The 25,363-nt window shown below is 49.4% G+C and overlaps 1 protein-coding gene across 3 annotated transcripts in view; it reads right to left on the reverse strand.

Annotated features, from left to right (window-relative positions):
- The window catches only part of lnx1 (ligand of numb-protein X 1), a 33,195-nt gene that overhangs the window by 847 nt on the left and 6,985 nt on the right, over positions 1-25,363 (reverse strand). For 2 of the 3 annotated variants that reach the window (XM_077017097.1, XM_077017096.1), the window contains exons 4-11: positions 10,557-10,798; positions 8,775-8,927; positions 6,402-6,610; positions 5,496-5,882; positions 3,521-3,658; positions 2,672-2,849; positions 1,070-1,328; positions 91-249 (exon numbers count right to left, since the gene is read on the reverse strand). In XM_077017097.1, the coding sequence (XP_076873212.1) occupies positions 91-249; positions 1,070-1,328; positions 2,672-2,849; positions 3,521-3,658; positions 5,496-5,882; positions 6,402-6,610; positions 8,775-8,927; positions 10,557-10,798 (1,725 nt within the window). Of the gene's footprint in view, positions 1-90; positions 250-1,069; positions 1,329-2,671; positions 2,850-3,520; positions 3,659-5,495; positions 5,883-6,401; positions 6,611-8,774; positions 8,928-10,556; positions 10,799-22,246; positions 22,444-25,363 lie in introns of those variants that run through there. The other variant, XM_077017098.1, reaches the window with a different exon arrangement.

Consider the following 25,363-nt stretch of genomic DNA (forward strand, 5'->3'; position numbering starts at 1 on the left):
CCCACGAGGCCCGCCTATGTCCCGGCTGGATCGGCGCCACGATTGGCCTGCCGCCCGGCCACGCCCACCTCCCCTCGCAGGCCTACATACCGAATCCTGCCGTCGTTGTAGGCGGGCGTTCCCTCCACGATGGAGCGGATGAAGAAGGACTGGTTACAGTTGACCTCCTCCTGCCCCCCCACGATGCTGAAGCCCAGGCTCCCCGACGTGCTCCTCCTCAACACGATGTCCTTGCAGCAGTACAGGTGCCTGCAGGGGACAAACCAGGACATCAAACACTCGGGCCAAACTCGGGCGTTTGCAGCACAGTCAGGTCAACGCACTCCAACGAAACACTTCTCTAAGAGTTTACCGGGGGCCTTATGCCTTCACCTGATCAACACAAACACTGAACATGTTTAGTCATTCTAGTCTGTGTGTGGACGGCTTTGTACGAGCGTGGAGACTCCACTGAAGAAAGTGGAAATAAAGAGAATGGTTTCCAGATGAGCCCGAGGTGGACGGTGAGCTGAAAGTCTGTTGCTCAAAGCAGAGACTCCCCGACAGCGACTGGACAAAGTTCCACTCTTGACTTTCCGTTATGAATAATTCTATTTAAAAAAGGCAAAAGAAATGGGGACCTAGGGGAGGGATGGAGGGATGGAGGGAGGGGTGTAAAGCCGTCACGCTCCAGAGCTCAAAGCCTCTTACAGACGGAGGAGGACGTGTGAGAGACCTCAGTATCCCGCTTCTCTCACAACGTTACCGCACACACCAAACATCTCGGGAAGCCGTTCGAAACTCAAACACTGAACCGGGCAAATTGCTATTCATAACACACTCCCTGGGCCGTGAACCCGAACAGACGGAGAGGGGGAGGGACACGACAGGACGGGAACCGAAGAGCCGACGGTGGCAGAACCGGGTCGAGAAGTCGTTAGGACCGAGCAAGCCTGAAACAGCATGACCTTTTCAGTATGGCCGTCTGAAACTTTGGTTTACAGGTGATCTTGTTTGATATTTTTGCCCCATGCTGCATGTGTGTGTGTGTGTTTGTGTGTGTGTGTGGCCCCTCCTTATACCCCCTTACCTGGGCAGCTGAAGCCAGGACACCCAGACGGGCGAGTAGTCGTCTCTGGGCGGCGGCATTTTGACGTCCCCGGGTGATGAGGGTGAGAGAGGGGGGGGCGTGTGCAGCGAGGGCAAGCAGTCCAGGGTGCTGAGGTCGGGCGGCCTCATCTCCAGCACACGCAGCACCACGGGCGAGGTGGTGTTCTTCAGGTTAGCCACCGCCTCGCTGCGCGTCACGCCCGTGAGGCCCACGCCGTTCACGTCCAGCAGGATGTCGCCTAAGAGAAACGAGCGGATTAGTTCGGTGCATGCTTGCTTCAGAAAACCACGTCAACGTTGAACCTTTGCGCTTTTTGTCCGGGCAAAAGGACCGACGTGCGAGAGTCTTCAGTTAGTGAAAATGAAAGAAGCATGAGAGGACAAAGGGGACAGGATGAAAGAGGAGAGGAAGAAGGGAGGAGAGGAAGGAGAGAGGAGAGGAAGGAGGGAGGAGAGGAAGGAGAGAGTAACAGAAGAGGACGACCTCCTGTGAGAGACAGATGAAGGCAGGTGTTGAAGTCTCAAACAGAGATGCGGGGTGATAGATCTGCCATATGGCAACTGAACGTGAAATGAAAAGGGTCACTTTGAATTACAACACAGGGTAGATTACACACACACACACACACACACACACACACACACACACACACACACACACACACACACACACACAACACAGCTAGCCTATTTGTTTAGTATTTCATTTTTTGCAGCATAGAACAGCATCATTTAGGAGTAGCTGTTCCAGTCTTCAAACACACAAGCACTGCTTAAATGTGATCAGACACGTAACACACACAATACCACACAAGGAAGACATGGGACTGAGTCCTGTACTGTGTGCTTGCCTACGACAGGTTAAGAGAAAGAGAGATAGAGAGAGAGAGGGCAAAGCTATCAGCATAATAATATGACAGGTGTGTGTGTGTGTGTACACACTTTTGTGTTAGTCTGGTTCTGTGCTATTGTGCGTCCGTCTACGGTGACGGACCTAATGTATATGCATTAGCAGGTGTGCTTTTATTAGCCAGCTTCTGTGTGTGTGTGTGTGTGTGTGAGTGTGTGTGTGTGTGTGTGTGGATGTGTTCCAAAGTGCAACTGTGAGGAAAGATCAGAGGGTCACCTTGGAGACAGGTGTTGTCACCTTGGAGACAGGTTTGCACCTTTGTTACAGCCCGGGATACTCAGGGCACAAAATCATTCAGTTTATTGGTGGGAGTCTCCTAGTGACTGTTCAAATTAGTGAGATATATATTCATCGGTATATATAACAGGATGTAATACTGTGTATTCTGTTCTCTATATATGGTGTGTATAGGAGCTGGTGTAAAGGTGGATGTCAGTTCTTGGGCCTTGTGCTATTTTAAGCTCTGAGATGTCTGAGTCAGCAATGTGTTACCCAGCCTCAGGTATGCCTGAATGTTTTTCTGAAACACCACACACACACACACACACACACACACGGACACACACACACACACACACACACGGACACACACACAGACACGCACACACACACACACACACACACACGGACACACACGCACACACACGCACACACACACACACGGACACGCACCTTTGCGGATGGAGCCCTCCTGGGCCACCACCCCGCTGGGGTCAACGTTGGTGACGTAGACGGGCAGGTCCCACCCCCGGCTGTTCATGCCTCCTGCCACGGTCATACCCAGAGACTCGTTAGGCTCCTTGGACAGACTCACTGTCTTCTCATAACACGCTGGCTTATGGCACGAATCCTAGCCAAGGAGAGACCACAGAGTCAGTGTGTGTGTGTGTGTGTTTAGAAGTGACAACTTATGTGCAACTTATGTGCAGTTTGTGCACATGACTGTGTGTGTACTTGTAGAAGAAGAGTCAGCCTTATCAGCTGTAATGCGTGATATTACTGACAAAAAAATCCTTGTGACCCTGCCAGAAGAAACAAAGGCAGCTGCTACGTGCTACATTCATCAAACGCATCCAATAAAGTCTAAGGCTGTTGCTAAGGCACATCTGATCTGTCCTTGCTGCAATATGTGTCCCTGCTCCGAGGACGTCCTGCAGTGTGGGTACGGCCCGCTCTACGAGCCGAAGGAGACACTGGATTTGGAGTAGAACAACGGAGTTGGTGCTAACGGCTAATGCTAATGCTACCGCTAACGGCCGATCGTTTAGGCGTGTGCTGCTGAAGCGTGTGTGCGCGAGCTGCACCGTGTGGAATTACAGATGACCGCCACAAACACGTGACTTGCTGCCCAACAACAGGTGTGATGGCGACACTTAAGATGTGTGTGTGTGTGTGTGTGTTTAAAAGAAGGGTATATTTTTTTTGTACGTGAATATGCGATTAACTGAGACTGGGGTATGTTTCTGTGAGAAAGTTCTGGATATTGGTGCTTGCGTAACTCGGTGCCTTTGTGTGTCTCACCAGCAGTGTGTGCGGCTCCATGTCCACGGGGGAGTACGGTGGAGGTCCTTCTGTGTTCCAGGGCGCTTCCTGCAGGATGTCCGGGGCAGGAATGGTCGTCTGGCGGGACACGATGAAGTGGACCCTCTCCACGCTTGCCTACACAACACGCAACACGCAGCATTAGAGACAGTGGTGGGATCTCAGGACCTCCATGGAGCGGTTCATGAAAGCTAGAGGGTTCTCGGGCGTTTCTAGCTATGACTTGGGAGCACTGGTGTGTGTGTGTCTGTGTTTAGGATAGGTGGCGGTTGTTGTATGTGTGTGTGTGTGTGTGTGTGTGTGTGTGTGTTTAGGATAGGTGGCGGTTGGTGTATGTGTGTGTGTGTGTGTGTGTGTAGGGGGTAGTGTTGGGGTTGGTGAGGGGGCGGCAGTAACTGGCTGTACTTCCTAGCTATAATAAAACTGTTATGTCCTGGGTGTAATAAAATGCATAACGACAAAAAGTAGGAACGTTTTAACTAAATAATGAATATGCATGAAAGGGGTGTGGCCAAATACATTACTCACTAATGGCAAAGTCACAAAACGTGTAGGACGGATACAGACCCAGAGCTCTAAGTCTTGCTCTATGTCAGTTTCTTTTGCTCATTTGTTTGGTCTCTAAACAGTCCATGAACTTGTGAAGTTCATCTGTATGTGTGTGTCAAACGCACACAGCTCTCTGGAGAGTGGCTCCAGCACCGACTCTAATTAACCGGCTTTGTTCGTTATCATCTTAATTGGACGAATGTAATCAGTTTCCCACCAGTGGTTAATCTCTGACCAAAAATGTCTTCTGAGAGCAGCCATCTTCACAACTCATCTGGGACACACAAACCCTAACCAGTACCAGCAAAATAATCTCCATAAAGATCCAGACCCGCAAAACAGCGAAATAAGCTGTGTAATGATTCCAAAGCCACTGTGTACATTCTCTCCCACGCAAGCACACACACACACACACACACACACACACACACACACACACACACACACACACACACACAGTCCTGAGGAACTGCATTCTATAAACAATATCTGGCACACTGAACTACATCAGACCCCAAACCTATTGTAATAATACTCAACAATCAGCAAAACAAACAAAGCCATTTATAGCACGCCGGTGTCTAAATCTGGATGGGAAGAGGACGACCACCATTTGAGAAAACGAAAACGGTCACACAAAGCCAGCAGCTAACACTGGGTGGAAAGAACACGGCCACCATCTGCATCCAATCAGAGATGAGATCATCCTGCATGTCCGCAGCTGCATTACAGACGTTAATCAGAATGTCAGATTTGATGTGCAGACACGATTCTGAGCTTTCTCACCAATCTACAAATAATACCGCCATCAGTCATCCAAATGCTAATGAAGCATTTGGTTCAAGTTGCTCTTCTAGTGGGAATTCTCCACTGATCTTACTTCACTGCAGGAATAGGGACTTTTATTCTAGAACTAATCTGTGTCCCTTGCACGTCTGTCCTCGGGTACCATCCAAGGAGAAGTGAAGTTCATGAGCTGGGTTCCAGCAGGCGTGTAGCTAAGTGGGCAGTGGTGACCTCTCCTTGCTCTTTCAGTCCAGAGTTGGGTTAGCTTAGCTCGTAGCCTGTCCCTATGTCCTGTTACTGCTGCACTGCAACCTGAGCTTTCTACACAGTTTATGGGTGCCTAAAGTAATGTGTTTACCACTAACGGCAAACACATGTGTCCATATGTCTCACACATGTGTCTGAATACATCTTATATATGTGTCCATATGTCTCACACATGTGTCTGAATACATCTTACATATGTGTCCATACAAACCTCTCATTTCATCTCTTTTAACTCAAAGCACTTTCAAAGTCATCGCAGTAATTCTCAGCAGTTACTGAAAAACGACCCTCGTGATTTATAATCACGCAGCCTGGACACCTCTGTGTAACCTATGACCCCCGCCATGCACACCTGGATGAGCAGGGCGGCGTGCTCGGGAGCGCCGTATCGCAGGTCGTGACCGTTTATGGCGAGCACGCGGTCGTCTATGCGGAGACGGCCGTCCCGGGCCGCCAGGCCGCCCTCCAGCAGGTGAAAGATGAAGACGCCGTTTTGGTTGGCGCGCCGCACCAGTTTGATGCCCAGCTGCTCGTCCGGGGCACCCTTCACCAGCACCACGTGCAGGCTGTCGTCACGCACCACAGCGCCCCCTCCTGGGCTGGAGGCCTGCGGCTGGTGCTGGGGCCGGTAGCGAGGCCTCTGCTCACGGAGCACGGTCAGGCGCAGCAGGGAACACGGCTGCTTCAGGGCGGCCAGGGCGTAGCAGTGTGGCGTGTTGGTGATGTCAATACCGTTCACCTGGGGGGGGGGGTGCAGTGGGAGAAAATGGAGGGGATACGGGGGGATGAGTGAGAGAGAACGATTGTTGTGTCATTATAAAGAAAACACTACAATGGTGTTGTTATAGTGTGATATAATAAAGAAAACACTACCATGGTGTTGTTATAGTGTTGTGTTATAATAATGAAAACACAACCATGGTGTTGTTATATTGTTGTGTTATAATAATCACTGCAGGACAAACAAACTAAATGATACACTAAGCAAACACAGATGAAAACAAACCCACAGATGAAGAGCTATCGCACCCAAGCGCTGACTGCTCCACCCAACAGATGGTGAAGCACATGACGCCATATGTATTCCATGTGAGTATTCACACCTACTGTACATTGATGTAATTTCAGACCTCCCTCACTCTCACCCTCTGTCACACTCTCTCTGTCTTGCTGTTTCTGTCACACACACACACACACACACACACACACACACACACACACACACACACACACACACACACAACACACACATACACACCTTGAGGATCATGTCTCCAGGTAAGAGTCTCCCGTCACGGGCGATGACCCCCTCCCTGTAGATGTCCTGGATAAGGATGCGTACCAGGGGTGTCTCGTTGCCCCCGACGATGCTGATGGCCAATGGCTCGTAGGGGTCGGCACGTGTGATTTTCACGGTGGTGATCTCACCATCCGGGATGAGGTGATGAAGCTGAGGAAAAGCGAACACTGGAAAGAGAGAAAGAGAGAGAGAAGAGAGAGATATCAGGCACTAAACTGATTAAGGTTATGGAAACAAGCCGGAATGTCTGGCTGGATAATCAGAAAGAGAAAACACGTGCAAGTGAGTTGTTGAAGGACTTGCTGGAAGCATAGAGGACCAGTGGGGAAGACACAGGGATAACGGAGGGGACACAGGGATAACGGAGGAGACACAGGGATAATGGAGGAGACACAGGGATAATGGAGGAGACACAGGGATAATGGAGGGGACACAGGGATAATGGAGGAGACACAGGGATAATGGAGGGGACACAGGGATAATGGAGGAGACACAGGGACAATGGAGGAAACACAGGGATAATGGAGGAGACACAGGGATAATGGAGGAGACACAGGGATCATGGAGGAGACACAGGGATAATGGAGGGGACACAGGGATAATGGAGGGGACACAGGGACAATGGAGGGGACACAGGGATAATGGAGGGGACACAGGGATAATGGAGGAGACACAGGGATAATGGAGGAGACACAGGGATAATGGAGGGGACACAGGGATAATGGAGGGGACACAGGGATAATGGAGGAGACACAGGGATAATGGAGGAGACACAGGGACAATGGAGGAGACACAGGGATAATGGAGGGGACACAGGGATAATGGAGGAGACACAGGGATAATGGAGGAGACACAGGGATAATGGAGGAAACACAGGGATAATGGAGGAGACACAGGGATAATGGAGGAAACACAGGGATAATGGAGGAGACACAGGGACAATGGAGGGGACACAGGGACAACGGAGGAAACACAGGGATAATGGAGGAGACACAGGGATAATGGAGGAAACAGGGATAATGGAGGGGACACAGGGATAATGGAGGAGACACAGGGATAATGGAGGAAACAGGGATAATGGAGGAGACACAGGGATAATGGAGGAGACACAGGGACAATGGAGGAAACACAGGGATAATGGAGGAGACACAGGGATGCATTCGTCCGGTCAGAACTGTAACTGAAACCAGGAACTTAGTGGGGTCTCATATCCTGCAGCGAGATTTACGAGCTTCAGGGGTGTGTCTGCGCGGTCCGGAGGAATCTTATGAGCTGGGATTTAGTTGCAGTGCTTAGTGGTATGCTGAGCTTTCTCCAGAGAAAGACAAGAGTGCACCAGCCCATAAACCCCACCTGCTCCACCCCCCACATCACGTCAAATAAAGGGAGGAATCTACATCATGCAAAGGCGATTAGGCAGAGCTTGTGGGAATCACGCAATTTCATTAATGATTAAAATGAAATTATAATTTCATCAGATGCGTGTTAAAACTAAACTTAACACATTACCACCCTTGTCATAACTCTGAACACACATGCCGCTAATGGCAGACATCATATTAAACTGGGCAGCACTGATCCATAACACTACAGCAGTAAATGGGTTATTACCAGCCCGTGAGCAGACTGTGACCCCAGCGGTAGTGCACCTGTCTGCCCATTCACTCTCCATCTCTCTCTCTCTCTCTCTCTCTCTCTCTCTCTCTCCCTCTCTTTCTGTCTCTCTATTTTAGTTTTCCTCATGCTGCAGTTTCTCTCTCTAAAGTCAATATTTTCTCTTCATTGCCTGTGATTGCTTGCAGGGAGAGAAATCAGAGATCATTACACCAACAACCTGGGACTTTTACATAACACTCACACGTGCACTCACATGCACAGCTGCACACACACACACACGCACGCACACACACACACACGCATGCACGCACGCACACACACGCACGCACACACACACACACGCACGCACGCACACACACACGCACGCACACACACACGCACGCACACACACACACACACACACACGCACACACACACACACACACATACACACACACACTGCCTTTCCACACATCTTAATTCCATCCTTCATTCTACATCGAGCTATCAGTGGTACTGAAATTCTCCTCCACTCTCCCTCTCTCCCTTCTCTTTCTCTCTCTCTCTCTCTCTCTCTCCCTTCTCTTTCTCTCTCTCTCTCTTTCTATCAGACTGTGTCGTATGCCAGACCCATCTGCATTATTAAAGGAACATATGCTCTAGCGACTCTGACAGGCCTCAACTTACCCACTGACACACACACACACACACACACACACACACACACACACTCACCCTCTTGTGGTATGGTGGCGTTGCGGGAGTCTCTCTCCTCGGTGCCGTCGCTGACCACGGCCGTGCCGCTCTTGGTCCTGCGCAGAACGCTGAAGGCCCGGTTCAGACGCCTGAAGGATCGACTCCGCACTGACGAACGCTCAAAGTTACGCACTACACACACACAAACACACACGGAGAGATGCCCAAACACGCACAGCCATGCACAGATGCATACACACGGAGAGACAAACACACACGGAGAGATGGAGGCAGAAAGTCAGAATTGTTTCCCTTTTTGTGTCTAAACATGCCCAGACTTGTCCACCTCTATTTCATGTAACCAATCAGCCGCTTGGAGACAAAGGCACCCAGCTGATAACAGCCAATCATAAGTCAGGACACAAATGACTGTCATGTGAGACCATGTGTTACTGTGTTAGGAAGTGTTGGTGAGATGTGTTAAAACTGCGTATGAAGTGTTGACACAATTCTAAACACCCAGAGAGTTCTGCTCTGTAGACAAACAGGATTCTGCTTTACTGGCCTCATGCAATACAACAATATGGACCAGACTCATCCTCCTGAGAGAGACCAGACTCAACCTCCTGAGAGAGACCAGACTCAACCTCCTGAGAGAGACCAGACTCATCCTCCTGAGAGAGACCAGACTCAACCTCCTGAGAGAGACCAGACTCATCCTCCTGAGAGAGACCAGACTCAACCTCCTGAGAGAGACCAGACTCATCCTCCTGAGAGAGACCAGACTCAACCTCCTGAGAGAGACCAGACTCATCCTCCTGAGAAGGACCAGTCTCAACCTCCTGAGAGAGACCAGACTCATCCTCCTGAGAAGGACCAGTCTCATCCTCCTGAGAGAGACCAGACTCATCCTCCTGAGAAGGACCAGTCTCAACCTCCTGAGAGAGACCACATCCTTTCATACTGGCAATAGCTTCTGAGAGATGGACAGGATTCTGTCTCCCCCTCCCCATGTGCATAACCCTAACAGTTGCATTACTCTTAAAAGCATCCTGCAGCACACACACACACACACACACACACACACACACACACACACACACACACACACACACACACACACACACACACACACACACACACACACAGCGCACTCAGCCGCAATGCTGTGCAACTTAAAGTGCTGGTGCAGCACCGTTTGTCGTTCCCACTGGCTGGCGGTTCATCACAGGGGGACATCTTAGGGTGTAACACGCCTGACCTCCCCGTGACCTTCCTCTACCTTGCTCAGAAAAGCATGTTTCCCACTCTCCCTCTCTCTCTCTCTCTCTCTCTCTCTATCTCCCTCTCTCTCTGTCTCCTTCCCCCTCTCTCTCTTCCTCTCTTTGTCTCCCTCTCTGTCTCACTCTCCCTCGCTCTCCATCTCTCTCTCTAAGTGCCTGTCCTTTCTTTATCTCTCTTTCTCTTGTCATTTCATTTCATCTGGTTAGGATGCATATCTCTCTCTCTCCTCTCTGTCCTTCCCATCTGTTCTTTCTATAGCTGCGACCTTCCCATCCAGGTCCCTTTGCTGTGTCTCTGTCTCGTCTCTGACAGGAGCTCTTGGTTTAGACGTGATGAGTCTCCTACTGAATGCCCATGAAGGAGGCGTCTTATTGGGGCAGAACGCACGGTCTGACATTAGGAACACAGCCCAAACTTCAGAGAGGGACACACACACACACACACACACACACACACACACACACACACACACACACACACACACACACACACACACACACACACACACACACACACACAGTGCTCACTCACACTTACTCTTCTTGCTATGTGCTGCCAAGCTGCTGGTGCTCCCAGACTGGCTGCTGTCCTCCATGCTAGACTCGTAGGCGGGGTTAACCAGGCCGGGCTCGTCCGATAGGAGGGCGATGGCGCTGGAGGCGTGTCCGTCGCCGGGCAGGGTGGCCACGGCCAGCTCTGACGTGCTGTCTGTGCAGTCTCCTTCCTGAGAGCGACGCTTCCTCTCCGCCGACAGCCCATAGTGTGATGCTCCTTTACACCTGCACACACACACACACACACACACACACACACACACACACACACACACACACACACACACACACACACACACACACACACACACACACACAGTTGGCTAAGTAAGGCTATATTCATCTGTCAAATCATAACATGTAAATGACAGTTTTAATCATTTTGCAAGAGGAACAGCAAGCATTACAGATAACCACGCCACTCAACCTCACACACAGCACGGGAAACACACAGTTCAATGTTTCGCTACAGACGAATGGCTTTAATATAGGACTATATATAGTTTATAAATATACTATAATATAACTATAAATATAGCTATTATTTCTGACTAAGCCCAGAACCTCTGACTAAGCAAAACAACGTATCCATGGTAATGCAGGCTCCTCAGCGACAGCTATAGTCATCCCCACGTTTGTGGACACAGCTACAGTCATCCACAGTCCAACACACTAGTGGATGAACTGTTAGACAAAAGATTGCTAGCCACAGGAATGCAGCCCAAAGCTCAGGGGATGTGGTCTGAAACCAAACACCATTTTGTCTCACTTTACATGGCAGCCTACACTTTTATGGACCATTAACAGAGAGAGAGAGAGAGAGAGAGAGAGAGAGAGAGAGAGAGAGAGAGAGAGAGAGAGACCTTAATATCTCTTGCTCTCAGTGGCCTGGTGTGTAAGGTGAATTAGTGGCTGACTGCTCCACTGACCGCTGGTTCTGTAAAAGTACTTCTGGACTATGTCTGGACTAGTAGATGATAGAGGGCAGAATGAGGTGAAGACGTTTACCTCACAGAATCTCTCTGCTGACTTATTGCATTTATCACTGATTACAGTGCAAAAAAGTCTCTATTAGCAAAATTAGCTGACAGGTGAATCTTAGAAGAGTTGCGCATGGATTATTCTGCACTTCCATCTAAGACACTCAGAACCTACTCCTTGGGAAATAGTACTAACCTGTGATTTGCAAAATTAAAATAAAAATACAAGGTTACACAAAAAAAATGCATGGTTACACAAACCTACTGTATGGTTATGTGATGGTTACATGAACACACTGTATTTAACACACACACACACACACACACACACACACACACACACGCGCACACACACACACACACACACACACACACACACACACACACACACACACACACACATGCACCTGAATCAAAATACACCAATGAAAAGCCATTATTTGTGATGTGGTGTCCCCTCCACCCACTACGGGATCTACCGAGCCTTTAACCCGGAAACATTAAGTTCAAGCCCACACTGTAACGGGGAAATGTTTCACGCACTGACTTTACCCAAATCAAAACGTTTATTACTGGAATGAAAACGTTGACATTATCGCCCCAGGAGAGCACAGCTACAGTGAGTATGGATGTGAAACCTGAAACAAGCTTAACGTCTGTTATTTAAATTCACGATGTGTGTACATAAATTAAAAAGTTAACCAAACAGCTGAATCCATGCCTCCCTGTATCTATTGGTGGCGGTGCCTGGATAGGAAGGCGTAGCCATGATCTCCATTATGCCACTAACGTAAATATTACGATTGCTACAGTTTTGCTACACATAGTTTCATCTGAAGAACAGCTATGGGAGAACGTAGCTCAATGTGCTCGTCTGTGCTCCTGTAAAGGCTCTATGGCCGATGTTAATTAAAATCGGCTTTCCTGCTGGAGATAAATTGGCACGCGGGACTGCCCCCCCTCCTCTCCATCTCCTGCTCCACCCATGACCTCCACCTGCTGCCAGATGAGTGTGACCTCCACCTGTTCCTAGATCAGTGTGAGCAGGCTCCCTACACTCAGCACAGCCTACATTCATCAAACGCACTGGCGTGTGCAGCAAGGACGTGCGGATGGAGCGGCTACGGTCGACATGTAGCTCACGCTCAATCGCAATGTTTACTAGCGTACACACACACACACACACACACACACACACACACACACACACACACACACACACACACACACACACACACACACACACACACACACACACACACACATGAAACCTCATACACGCGCCTCCAGTCAGCTGCAACAGTGCTGTCTTGTACCTCCCTCCCCCTCCTCCTCTTCTACCCGCCTGTCCTCCAGCCTTCTGTCCTCCACCCTTCTGTCCTCCTCCCTTCTGTCCTCCTCCTTTCTGTCCTCCTCCCTTCTGTCCTCCACCCTTCTGTCCTCCACCCTTCTGTCCTCCTCCCTTCTGTCCTCCACCCTTCTGTCCTCCACCCTTCTGTCCTCCTCCCTTCTGTCCTCCACCCTTCTGTCCTCCACCCTTCTGTCCTCCTCCCTTCTGTCCTCCACCCTTCTGTCCTCCACCCTTCTGTCCTCCTCCCTTCTGTCCTCCACCCTTCTGTCCTCCTCCCTTCTGTCCTCCACCCTTCTGTCCTCCTCCCTTCTGTCCTCCACCCTTCTGTCCTCCACCCTTCTGTCCTCCTCCCGTCTCCATCCTGCGCATAGTCCATCCATCCCCTGCTTGTCTTGCTTTCTGTGCACACATCCTTGGCTTAGTGCTGCACGTCCTGCCCTGTCAGTCCTGCCCTGTCAGTCCTGTCCTGTCTGTCCTGCCCTGTCTGTCCTGCCCTGTCTGTCCTGTCCTGTCTGTCCTGCCCTGTCTGCAGCGGGACACAGAGGGTCAAACAGGAGAACGTCCCTCCCCTGAGACTTACACTCCAGACTCGTCCTCCCAATTTGTAACTGCAGCATCATTAAGGTGTAAGTTGTGCTAGACCTCTACATGACCCACGCAAAGGGAGGGAGAGAGAGAGAGAGAGAGAGAGAGAGAGAGAGAGAGAGAGAGAGAGAGAGAGATAGAGTGAGGGAGAGGGTGAGAGACAGGGAGTGGGAGAGTGAGAGAGAGGGAGTGAGAGAGGAAGTGAGAGAGACAGAGACAAAGGGAGTGAAAGAGAGGGAGTGGTGAGACAGAGTGAGAGATAGAGAGAGAGAAATAACTGCTTTCAGTTAAAAATTTCTGATTCACCTGTGAGGGGCTTGAGATTTGCTGTAAGCTCACACACATACACACACACCAGGTCAACAACGTGTGTGTGCATGTGTGTGTGTGTGTGGTGTGTGTGTGTGTGTGTGTGTGTGTGTGTGTGTGTGTGTGTGTATGTGTACCTGATCCCTTTCCTCAAACACAGGGAGGAAAGATTAGTATGACAATTTTTGACAATTTGACAATTTGAGAGAGTGAGCGAGTGAGAGAGTGAGTGAGAGAGAGAGAGAGAGAGAGAGAGAGAGGGAGAGAGAGAGAGAGAGAGAGAGAGAGAGAGAGAGAGAAAGTGTGTGTATCCTGTTATGGCCTTGTTCTGAGTAGGGGAAGAGACTGACTGCAGGCGCCTGACTAATCCTCTCATCATATGGAGATATGATTTCTGGGATCCACCAAACACACACAGACACCCCCCCCCCCCCCCCCCCCACACACACACACACCACACACACACACACACACACACACACACACACACACAAGTGAGAGGAGAGGATAGCAATGTAATCACCATAGCTCACAGTTGACCATCTCAGCACTGGGAAAAGTCCCAGCAAGAGGATAGAGAGAGAGAGAAAGAGAAAGGGAGGGAGAGAAAGAGAAAGGGAGGGAGAGAGGGAGGGAGAGAGGGAGGGAGAGAGAGAGCGACTGAATCATGCCAGCACAGCATGCAATCAGCACTCCACTTAGTAGTGCGCATGCACACACACACACACACACAACACGCAAACACACACACACACACACACACACACACACACACACACACACACACACACACACACACACACACGCTGCAGCAGCTCCATGGGTTAAGCATGGGCAGGGTAATGACGTCAGCAGCTCCGGGAGCTGCACCACAGCACTGCACCAGCACACACTGTCCCACACGCCGAGCTCCAATCAGCAGTGAGCTCAGAGGAAGCCTGGTGCATGCCAGCAGTCGCAATACCACAGCTCAACACTAGGGGCATGGCAGGGCTGGGATTTACCTGGGCACATTCTGCTCTGCTGATAGACGCCGTCTGCTGTACACAATATGCTCCTCTGTGCCGTTATAAAGTCATAGCCTAAGTTTGTATGTGTCATCTTAGAGTGTGGACCACTAAGAGCAATAAATGGTGAGATGAGCAGTCATTCCCAGCTGGGGTATTCTCCGATCTGTTTAATTATTTAATACAGTGAAGGAGTGTGAAAACACACACACACACACACACACACACACACACACACACACACACACACACACACACACACACACACACACACACACACCACACACACACACACACAACACACACACACACACAACACACACACACCACATACACACACACACACACACACACACACCACACCACAAACACACACACACACACACACACACACACACACACACACACACACACACACACACACTAATCAGTTCCTGTGCTGTTTAAGAGGGTTTTCCTCCTTGTCTCCTGCTAATCTGCTACTGGCTACAGAGTCATGTGAGCGGAGGAAGGGGGAATTGTGGGAAGCAAGATAGCATCCATCTGGAAGAGAGCAGGTCTCTCGGAGGAGGAGAGAAAGAGGGACACATCGCTTCACGAAGCCGCCTCCCACCGTCAGGCTGTGGGAACCAAACGCTGACGTCAGGAGCACAGCAGCAGTGAGATGCCCTGGAATAATCGACTCTGAACCCTGCGGGAGACCAGACAGACATATGGACTCTGGACACTGGTGTCGAGCTAAACCAATCACCACATCAGCATTGTACGAGATCTGCTGTACATCAGAGAATGTCCCTTCTGTCCTAGATGTATCTGAGAGTACAGAGGGAACATCACAATGGTTTCTTGTCTTCCTTGGACCCATTTAGCACCACCACAGAGAGCCACAGATCACAACAGCCCACCACAACCCTACCACACGCCATCAGAACTCACCACAGCTCACCAACACAATCACAGGGTTGAAGCACCAGCAGTAGAGACCTTTGTGTGGGGCTCACTTTGCCACGTCAGCACTATTTATATAAGTGCTTTTGCAGTGGACTGTAATTAATGACAGTGTATAGCGCATGGGCAGATTTCATAACACGCTGGCCCCAGTCCAGCACAGAGAAAGGAAAGAGTGACAGAAGAAAGGAGGGGGCGTTAGGACCCAGCGGGACCCAGTGGAGGGGCCTAGCATGGCGGCTCCCTGCTCCAGAAGAAGAGGTGAGCTCCCACGTCTGGCAGCGCTGATGTTGTTCTTCTCAGCGAGGCTCCGCCCTAGACTGGCGGGACGTCATGTGACACGCCCAGTTGTGACATCACAGTCTCAGTAGGAGCCTGCCAGCAGTTATAAGGATTCCCTGCAGTGCCCTCTTACTGCTCCTCCCTCTCTCTCTCTCTCTCCTCTCTCTCTCTCTCTCTCTCTCACACACACACACACATACACACACACACAGCTCCGGCCAGCCGCTCTCTCTCTCTCTCTCTCTCTCTCTCTCTCTCTCTCTCGCCTCTCTCTCTCTCTCCTCCTTTCTCTCTCTCTCTCCCTCCTCCCCGTGACCTGCAGGAAGTGCTCCCAGCTGAATTATCGACCTCCTCTACTCTGCACCCCCTTCTCTCCTGTGTCTGTGTGACCTACTGATATGGAGCATGTGCTCAGGTACATTTGTGGACACTTGACCACCCTAATAAAGGATTTTTTTTCAATCTCTCTCTACATGTCTGTTTCTCTCTCATTCCGCCCCCTCTCTCTATCTCACTCTCTCTCCTCTCTCTCTCTATCTCACTCTCTCTCCTTCTCTCTCTTTTTGCTTCTCTTTTGCTTCCCTTTTCTCTCTAGCTCTCTCATTTGTGTGCCAGAGAAGGAGAAATATAAATATCTACCTGAGAACATGCGAAAGTTTCATACTGTGTGCGTACTGTGTGTGTATGTGTGTGTGTGTGTGTGTGTGTGTGTGTGGTGTGTGTGTGTGTGTGTGTGTGTATGAGTGAGTGTGTGTGTGTGTGTGTGGGTGTGTGTGTGTGTGTGTGTGTGTGTGGTGTGTGCGTGCGTGCACGCATGTGTTTGTTCTCAACTGTGCTTGGAATTCTTGCTCGGTCAGAATGTGAAACACTGCTCAGGGTTGGTGCTGATCCTGAACACAGTGGTGCTGAGTGCTTTCTCTCACTCTCTCACTCCCTCTCTATCTCTCTCTGTCTCTCTCTCTCTCTCTTTCTCTCACACTCTCTCTCTCTCTCTCTCTCTCTCGTATGTATATATAGCAGGATATATATAATGGATGTTAATGGCTGGACATATACAGATATATCTATATATATTATATGTCCATCTATTGACATCTGCTTATCCAGGTACGGGTCACGGGAACCAGTGGCCATTTGTATACATATATACATATAGACCTTTTGAAGTAATTAACAGTGCCAGTGCTCTTTATCCTGTGAAGCGATGTGTGTGGTATGCTGCCTCAGTGGTCTGTTGTGTGTGTGTGTGTGTGTGTCTGTGTGTGTGTGGGCGTGTGTGTGTCGTGTGGGTGTGTGTGTTTCATTCAGACAGGTCACACGGTCACTGAAGGAGCCAAGGAGCCAGAGAGCGCCACGGGGCGCGTGCACACACACACACACACACACACACACACACACACACACGCACAGAAGTGTGCTTGTTCATCAGGCCATCAGCTTGCTTGCCGTGAAAATAAGGTCACCACGGCAAACACATGAGCTTCTGGCTATGGCCCTGATTTCCTGCATCACCTTGGCAACAACATGCTGCTGCCTGAACAGAGGGGTATGCCACGCTCATGCATGTGGGCATGTACGTGCAAATACACCACACACACACACCACACACCCACACGCACACGCACACACTCACACTCACACACACTCTCACATTCACACACTCACACTCACACACACACTACTGTTTTTGTCCCTACCTGTTTTGTCCTGAGGAGAAATTAAACTAACCCTGTGCAATAGATTCTCCTGCAGTTGTGAAAACCCTCAAACCCACAGGTAGCATTTGGTCACCATGTAGAGTAGTGTGGTTCACCATCACACATCCCACTGAGCAGTGCTCAAAACACACCTCACAACACACCAAAGCACTCCTCAGAACACACCCCACTTGTCACACCACTTGTCACCTTGTTTCCTAATAGTGTCATATAAAATCTTTGTTGAGCTTAGCAGTTGAGCTTAGAAGATACTCCTTCCAGTGGCAAAATGGGGCCCCATAGCAAGATGTAGGGTGGAGGCCCTGTTAAAAATATCCGTGTTTATTTATTTTTTCTTTACAATGCCTTCCTGCAGTTAGTCTCCCCTCTCCATTGTGTGTACCCTACATGCCCCCCCGCCCCCCCTCGTGTGTACCCTACATGCCCCCCCCCCTCGTGTGTACCCTACATGTCCCCCCCTTGTGTGTACCCTACATGCCCCCCCTCGTGTGTACCCTACATGCCCCCCATCGTGTGTACCTACATGCCCCCCCCCCCTCGTGTGTACCCTACATGCCCCCCCTCGTGTGTACCCTACATGCCCCCCTCGTGTGTACCCTACATGACCCCCCCTCGTGTGTACCCTACATGCCCCCCCCCCCCCCTCGTGTGTACCCTACATGCCCCCCCTCGTGTGTACCCTACATGCCCACCCCCTCGTGTGTACCCTACATGCCCCCCCTCGTGTGTACCCTACATGCCCCCCCGCAATATTCTCGAGACTAGAGACAGCAAAGCACTTTTGTAAGTCAGTCTGGATAAGAGCTGTATGTCGTAAATGTAGATGCTTGGTTGTGTCAGCACTTAGAACTCACACACACACACACACACACACACACACAACACACACACACACACACACACACACACACACACACACACACACACACACACACACACACACACACACACACACACAGATACACACTACGTGTTCGTGATCACATACACAGCTTTTGCCTGCTTTCATCTTAGCATCCTTCTTCATTTCCTTGTATTCCAAATAAGCTTAATAGACCAGGAAACACTCACCCAATCACAAGCCAGAAATCACACCCCAAACACAAGCCAGAAACACACCCCCAATCACAACCCAGAAACCTCACCTCAAACACAACCCAGAAACCTCACCTCAAACACAACCCAGAAACCACACCCTAAATCACAACCCAGAAACCACACCCCCAATCACAACCCAGAAACAACACCCTCAATCACAACCCCCTGATCACACCCCCTGAGCTTACCCCCAAAACACACCCTGACCACACCCCTGACCACACCCTGACCATACCCCCTGATCACACCCCCTGATCACACCCCCCGGTCACGCTCAACTGCACACACACATTACAGTCTGACATAAATGGCATCACCATGTTGCACCAGCTGCCATCTGGGCTTCACATGTGAGCCTAAATCTCCCACCCTGCTCCTGCACCTCTGGCAGAGCGCTTAGCAGCCACTCTATTTAGTCAACAAACAACAAACAAACAAACAAAGAACAAACAATAAAGGCAGGATCAGATCAGACTGGTACTGAGCTCACAAGGAACATGTGGCTGGTGCCTCTGTTACTCTGACAGGGACCTCGATATTGCCTGATTAATGATGTGCATGTTCACACACACACACACACACACACACACACACACACACACACACACACACACACACACACACACACACGCACACAGTTTATCCTTTCAGTTGTAAAAAAATTACAGACTTACACAGAAATACACACACAACTGTGAAAAGAAATTTTACGACAAATGATTTCCATCCCATAATGACACTGAATCACTGTGACAGGTGATCACTCGTGTGATAACAGGAGTGCAACAGCGTCTCTCCTCAGCCAGAAATGACTGGCATCTCCTGCATTATGACAAACAGGACATTTACAACACAAAACAAGACTTTACCAGAGAGAGGGAGAGGGAGGGAGAGAGAGAGAGAGAGAGAGAGAGAGAGAGAGAGAGAGAGAGAGAGAGAGAGAGAGAGAGAGAGAGAGAGAGAGAGAGAGGCTCTGTCACTCTACTGGATGAAGATGGATCACTCTGCCATAGTTTTTCAGACAGCCAAAAACACCAGCAACAGACTCTCTCTCTCTCTCTCTCTCTCTCTCTCTCTGTCTGTCTCCTCTCTAAATATTCATACTTGTATTGCCAAAGCTTTGATGAATAAGAATTGGATAAATAATAATAATTATTACAACATGAACATCAACTACAAGTATTATTATCATTGCTACCAATAATGTGTTTTATGTTGTATGTGTGTGTGAAATGTGTGAGTTACTGTAGTGTTGCCGTATGTTAATGTGTTAGTGTAGCATTAGTGCAGTGTTAATGTGTGTCAGTGTAGCATTAGTGCAGTGTTAATATGTGTTAGTGTAGCATTAGTGCAGTGTTAATGTGTGTTAGTGTAGCTTTAGTGCAGTGTTAATGTGTGTTAGTGTAGCATTAGTGCAGTGTTAATGTGTGTTAGTGTAGCATTAGTGCAGTGTTAATGTGTGTTAGTGTAGCTTTAGTGCAGTGTTAATGTGTGTCAGTGTAGCATTAGTGCAGTGTTAATATGTGTTAGTGTAGCATTAGTGCAGTGTTAATGTGTGTTAGTGTAGCTTTAGTGCAGTGTTAATGTGTGTTAGTGTAGCATTAGTGCAGTGTTAATGTGTGTTAGTGTAGCTTTAGTGCAGTGTTAATGTGTGTCAGTGTAGCATTAGTGCAGTGTTAATATGTGTTAGTGTAGCATTAGTGCAGTGTTAATGTGTGTTAGTGTAGCTTTAGTGCAGTGTTAATGTGTGTTAGTGTAGCATTAGTGCAGTGTTAATGTGTGTCAGTGTAGCATTAGTGCAGTGTTAATATGTGTTAGTGTAGCATTAGTGCAGTGTTAATGTGTGTTAGTGTAGCTTTAGTGCAGTGTTAATGTGTGTTAGTGTAGCATTAGTGCAGTGTTAATGTGTGTTAGTGTAGTGTTGCTGCGTGTTAGTGTAGTGCTGAGTGAGTCGATTGTTCTCTGTCCTCATTCGTGGTCCTTAAGAGCTTTAGAATGATATGACTGGGGGTCACTGTGTCATAAATGTGCCCAGAATTGGATTATACCCCCCCTCTCTCTCTCTCTCCCTCTTGCTCTCTTTCTCTCTTCTCTCTTGGTCACTTAATCAGCAAAGCCAACATAGTATCTGACACTCATGAACACACACACCACACACACACACACACACACACACACACACACACACACACACACCACACACACACCACACACACACACACACACACACACAGAAACCCACACGATTAATGAACTTCATAAAGAGATGGTTAAAGCAGAAGGTAGGATGAGAGGTGGTAGAAAACATCACTATGATCACACATGCGCAATAATTCGTCTGAATGGCCCAAACCAGAATACACAGCAAAGAACTGATAACTCTTGTTTTCTGTCTCCTTATCTGTCTTTCTTAAGTCTGATCTCCTCTCACACACACAAGGTGAACACAATTGGCCATCATAGCTAAACAGACACAGTGTGTGTGTGTGTGTGTGTGTGTGTGTGTGTGTGTGTGTGTGTGTGTGTGTGTTCTTAGCCATAATGTTGTTTATTACCCTGCACAATTAAATTTATTCTGAAAGCTGTCATGTGGACACCTCTATGTCCTGCTGTGTATGTGTGAAAGAGAGAGGAGAGAGAGAGAGAGAGAGAGAGAGAGAGAGAGGGAGAGGAGGGGAGAGGTTTTTGGCATACATCTATAACAGCCTCTTACGCATAAACACAAAGGCAACTTATACCTTTGCTTGGGACAGTTTCAGCTGCTAAAAACAAACCAATGTAAGGTGGACACACACACACACACACACACACACACACACACACACCACACACACACACACACACACACACACACACACACACCACACACACGCACGCTGCAGTGTTCCCTGTGCTCAGCAGCCTCAGAGCTGAATCTGCCTCTACAAAACCTGTACCAAAACCTGCCAAGCACTTCCTGCTGCTACGGTAACAGTTGTCCATGGCTACAGCGAGTGGCGGACCGTGGCAACCAGCATCCAGCTGCCCAAAATTACACAAAGAAAATGTTTTCATTGATGTCAGTCAGTGCTGCTTTCAGTACAAGAACACTGGTGAGCACTCAGCATTTATCATTAGAGGTAAGCACATAAGCACATGCACACAAACACACACATCGCCGTTTAGGGAGTAAGATTGGACTGAACCTGTCTAAGATGGTAGTGATGAGGAGAGACTTGCACCCACACACACACACACACACACACACACACACACTGCAGTACCAAGACAGGATGGAGTACAGTGGGACTTATGTTGATCTGGGAGGTTGGTCTGTACTTATGGATGAAACACACACACACACACACACACAACCACACACACACACACACACAGGGTGTGTGTGAGGTACTCACAGCTCTGAGTAGAGGATATGCAGGTTGCCCACATTGTCTGTGTAGTTGGCGGGACTGAGCCATGGGAGAACCAGCAGGAGCAGAGCCTTCATACTGTCACCCTGCCCCAGCTCCCCTCTCTCCCTCGCTCCCTCTCTCCTTCTCCCTCTCCCTCTCCCTCACTGAATGGGACCAGTGCAGCCTTCCTCTCTCTCTCTCTCTCTCCCCTCCCTCCGGGTTCTCTCCCTCTCCCCCCTCTTCCTCTCTCCCTCAGGTTCGTCTCCTGCTCCCCTCTCCCCCCCTCTTCCTCTCTCCCTCAGGTTCGTCTCCTGCTCCCTCTTCGCCCTCGTCCGTCCTCCTTGTGCTGTCCTGCTCCTCTTGTCCCTAGCACGCGAAGGGACGCTCGTCAGCAGAGAGAGAGAAAGAGGGAGAGAGAGAGAGAGAGAGAGAGAGAGAGAGAGAGGCGTTGCTGGAGTCCCGCCAGTGAAGGAGTAGCACAAAGTGATGGATGGAAAGAGGAGAAGTAAGATTCAGGAGTAGCTGCTGAAGAAGAGATGAGAGGAGGCAGACGGAAGAGAGGAGGAGAGGAGGGACGGAATGCATCCAAAGCTTCAGCGTGATGGCTACCTTCCTCTCTAATTTGGCCTTGGCATCGTCCGAGAGTAAGAGGATTTGTACTCGTTCTCGGCTGACCGTTCATGAGTGTGTGTGTGTGTGTGTGTGTGTGAGTGAGCACGTGTGTGTGAGAGAAAGAGAGAGCGAGGGAGTGCGTTGTGTGTCTGTGTTTGGCAGTGCAGCCTCTGACTTATACTGCAGCATGTTCCACAGAGGGAGTCGGAGCATACCATCTCACACTGGAAAGGGGGGGGCTCAGAGCGCGGGGCGGGCCATCTATCATTGTCCTCCATTTGTACAGAAGAGTGTGCATTTAAGCCCACCCCCAGCTTTTAAATTAATGCTTCATTCAGCCATGAAAGGTTTGTGTGTGTGTGTGTGTGTGTGTGTGTGTGTGTGTGTGTGTGTGTGTGTGTGTGTGTGTGTGTGTGTGTGTGTGTGTGTGTGCGTGCAGTTGAGTGATGGGAGGGGCAGGTTAGCAAGACAGACTAATTTGGCCCCTCCCAACCCAAACAGACACATTTTGAGAGATGGGAGACCTCATATAGATTGCTGTCTTGAAAAAACAGAAGAGAGTGGACAATATTGAGAGAGAGAGAGAGAGAGAGAGAGAGAGAGAGAGAGAGAGAGAGAGACAGACAGACAGAGGAGAGAGACTTCAATATTCATTCTATATAGACAGAATTGTTTTTATGAATGGCCAGAAGAAAAGGATTATGGGAGGCTGGAGCATGCCTGGCCTTCCTTGGATTTGGTAGCCATGTGTTTTATACATGCATATATTGTGCATAAATATTCATGAATATTTTTTGCACCTTTTAATATATATAAATATATACAGTATATAACATTGGGGTCTCTCTCTCCCTCTCTCTCTCTCTTGGATGAAATGGTGTTTGGAGATGGCGGGTTACTTTTACCATTCAAACATGAAGGCTGTGAGCATTCTACTCCAAGCAGAATCTTTTCATCCTTCACACTTTCATCTGAGCTCTCTCACCCTCTCTTTATCCCTTTCTCTCTCCCTCCCTCTCTCTGTTCCTCTCTCTATCATTCCTTTCTTTTTCTTTCATCCCTTATTCTGTAGGCACCCATGGCCCAGAGCACACACACACACACACACACACACACACACACACACACACACACACACACACACACAGATATGCACACAGACACACACACACACACAGATATGCACAGACACATTTATATACACAGAGGTGCACACACATGCACAAACACATGTATACACACACACATGCACATAAACACACAAGAAAAACCAACAAGCTAATCTGCCGTTACATGTGCTCTGAAATCCAAAGGTTGTCTTTCCACGTGTGTCACTTCCTGTCGTGTCATGTCACCTGCATTACTTTTAAAGAGAAGAAATCCACACTCCAGCTTGTTCAATCTTTAAACCTCGTTTATGTCTGTCTGCCCATCACGTCACCATCCACCATCTGCTGAAAATCTTCTCCTCTCTCCTCCTCTCCTCTCTCCTCTCATCTCCTCTCTCCTCCTCTCCTCTCTCCTCCTCTCCTCTCTCCCCCTCTCCTCTCTCCCCTCCTCTCCTCTCTCCTCTCATCTCCTCTCTCCTCCTCTCCTCTCTCCTCTCATCTCCTCTCTCCTCCTCTCTCCTCTCCCCTCCTCTCTCCTCCTCTCTCCTCTCCCCTCCTCTCTCCTCCTCTCTCCTCTCCCCTCCTCTCTCCTCCTCTCTCCTCTCCCCTCCTCTCTCCTCCTCTCCTCTCTCCCCTCCTCTCATCTCCTCTCCTCTCCTCTCCCCTCCTCTCCTCTCATCCTCTCTCCTCTATCCTCCTCTCTTCTCTCTCCCCTCCTCTCCTCTCCTCCCCTCTTATCTCCCCCTCTCCTCTCCTCCGATCTTTCCTCTTTTCCTCTCCTCTCCTCTCCTCTAATCTCTCCTCTCTTCACTCCTCTCTCCTCTTCTCTCCTCTCCTTCTGTCTTTCACCTACAAGCAATATTTCATGAATAAATTAAATGCCTGAAAACAAATGCGTTTTAAGGGTGAAGAGTTCTTTGTGTGTGTGTGTGTGTGCGTGTGCGTGTGTGTGTGCGTGTGTGCGCGTGTGTGCGTGTGTGTGTGTGTGTGCATGGCCCCAAGCAAGCAACGAATGTGGTTGCAATAAAACTTTATCACCTGTCAGTAAACCGTGCCCATTCACACATACACACCCAAAGCGCCTCGCTGCGAGTTTCTGCTACACAGGCCACACCCCTGTGGCCGGGTCACATGACCACAGGCAGTTGCAGTCAGAGACGTCATCAGCTGTAGTCACTGCACCACTGTCACCAGCCCATTCTCCTGGACTACTGCCAAGAGTTCATGTGTGATTGTACACACACACACACACACACACACACACACACACACACACACACACACACACACACACACACACACACACACACCCACACACACACACACCCATACATACATACATTCAAATCCATACACACACGTATGCACACACAAGCAACACACATGATCACTGAAAGAA

Source organism: Brachyhypopomus gauderio, chromosome 9, assembly GCF_052324685.1.
Source record: "Brachyhypopomus gauderio isolate BG-103 chromosome 9, BGAUD_0.2, whole genome shotgun sequence".
NCBI lineage: Eukaryota > Metazoa > Chordata > Actinopteri > Gymnotiformes > Hypopomidae > Brachyhypopomus > Brachyhypopomus gauderio.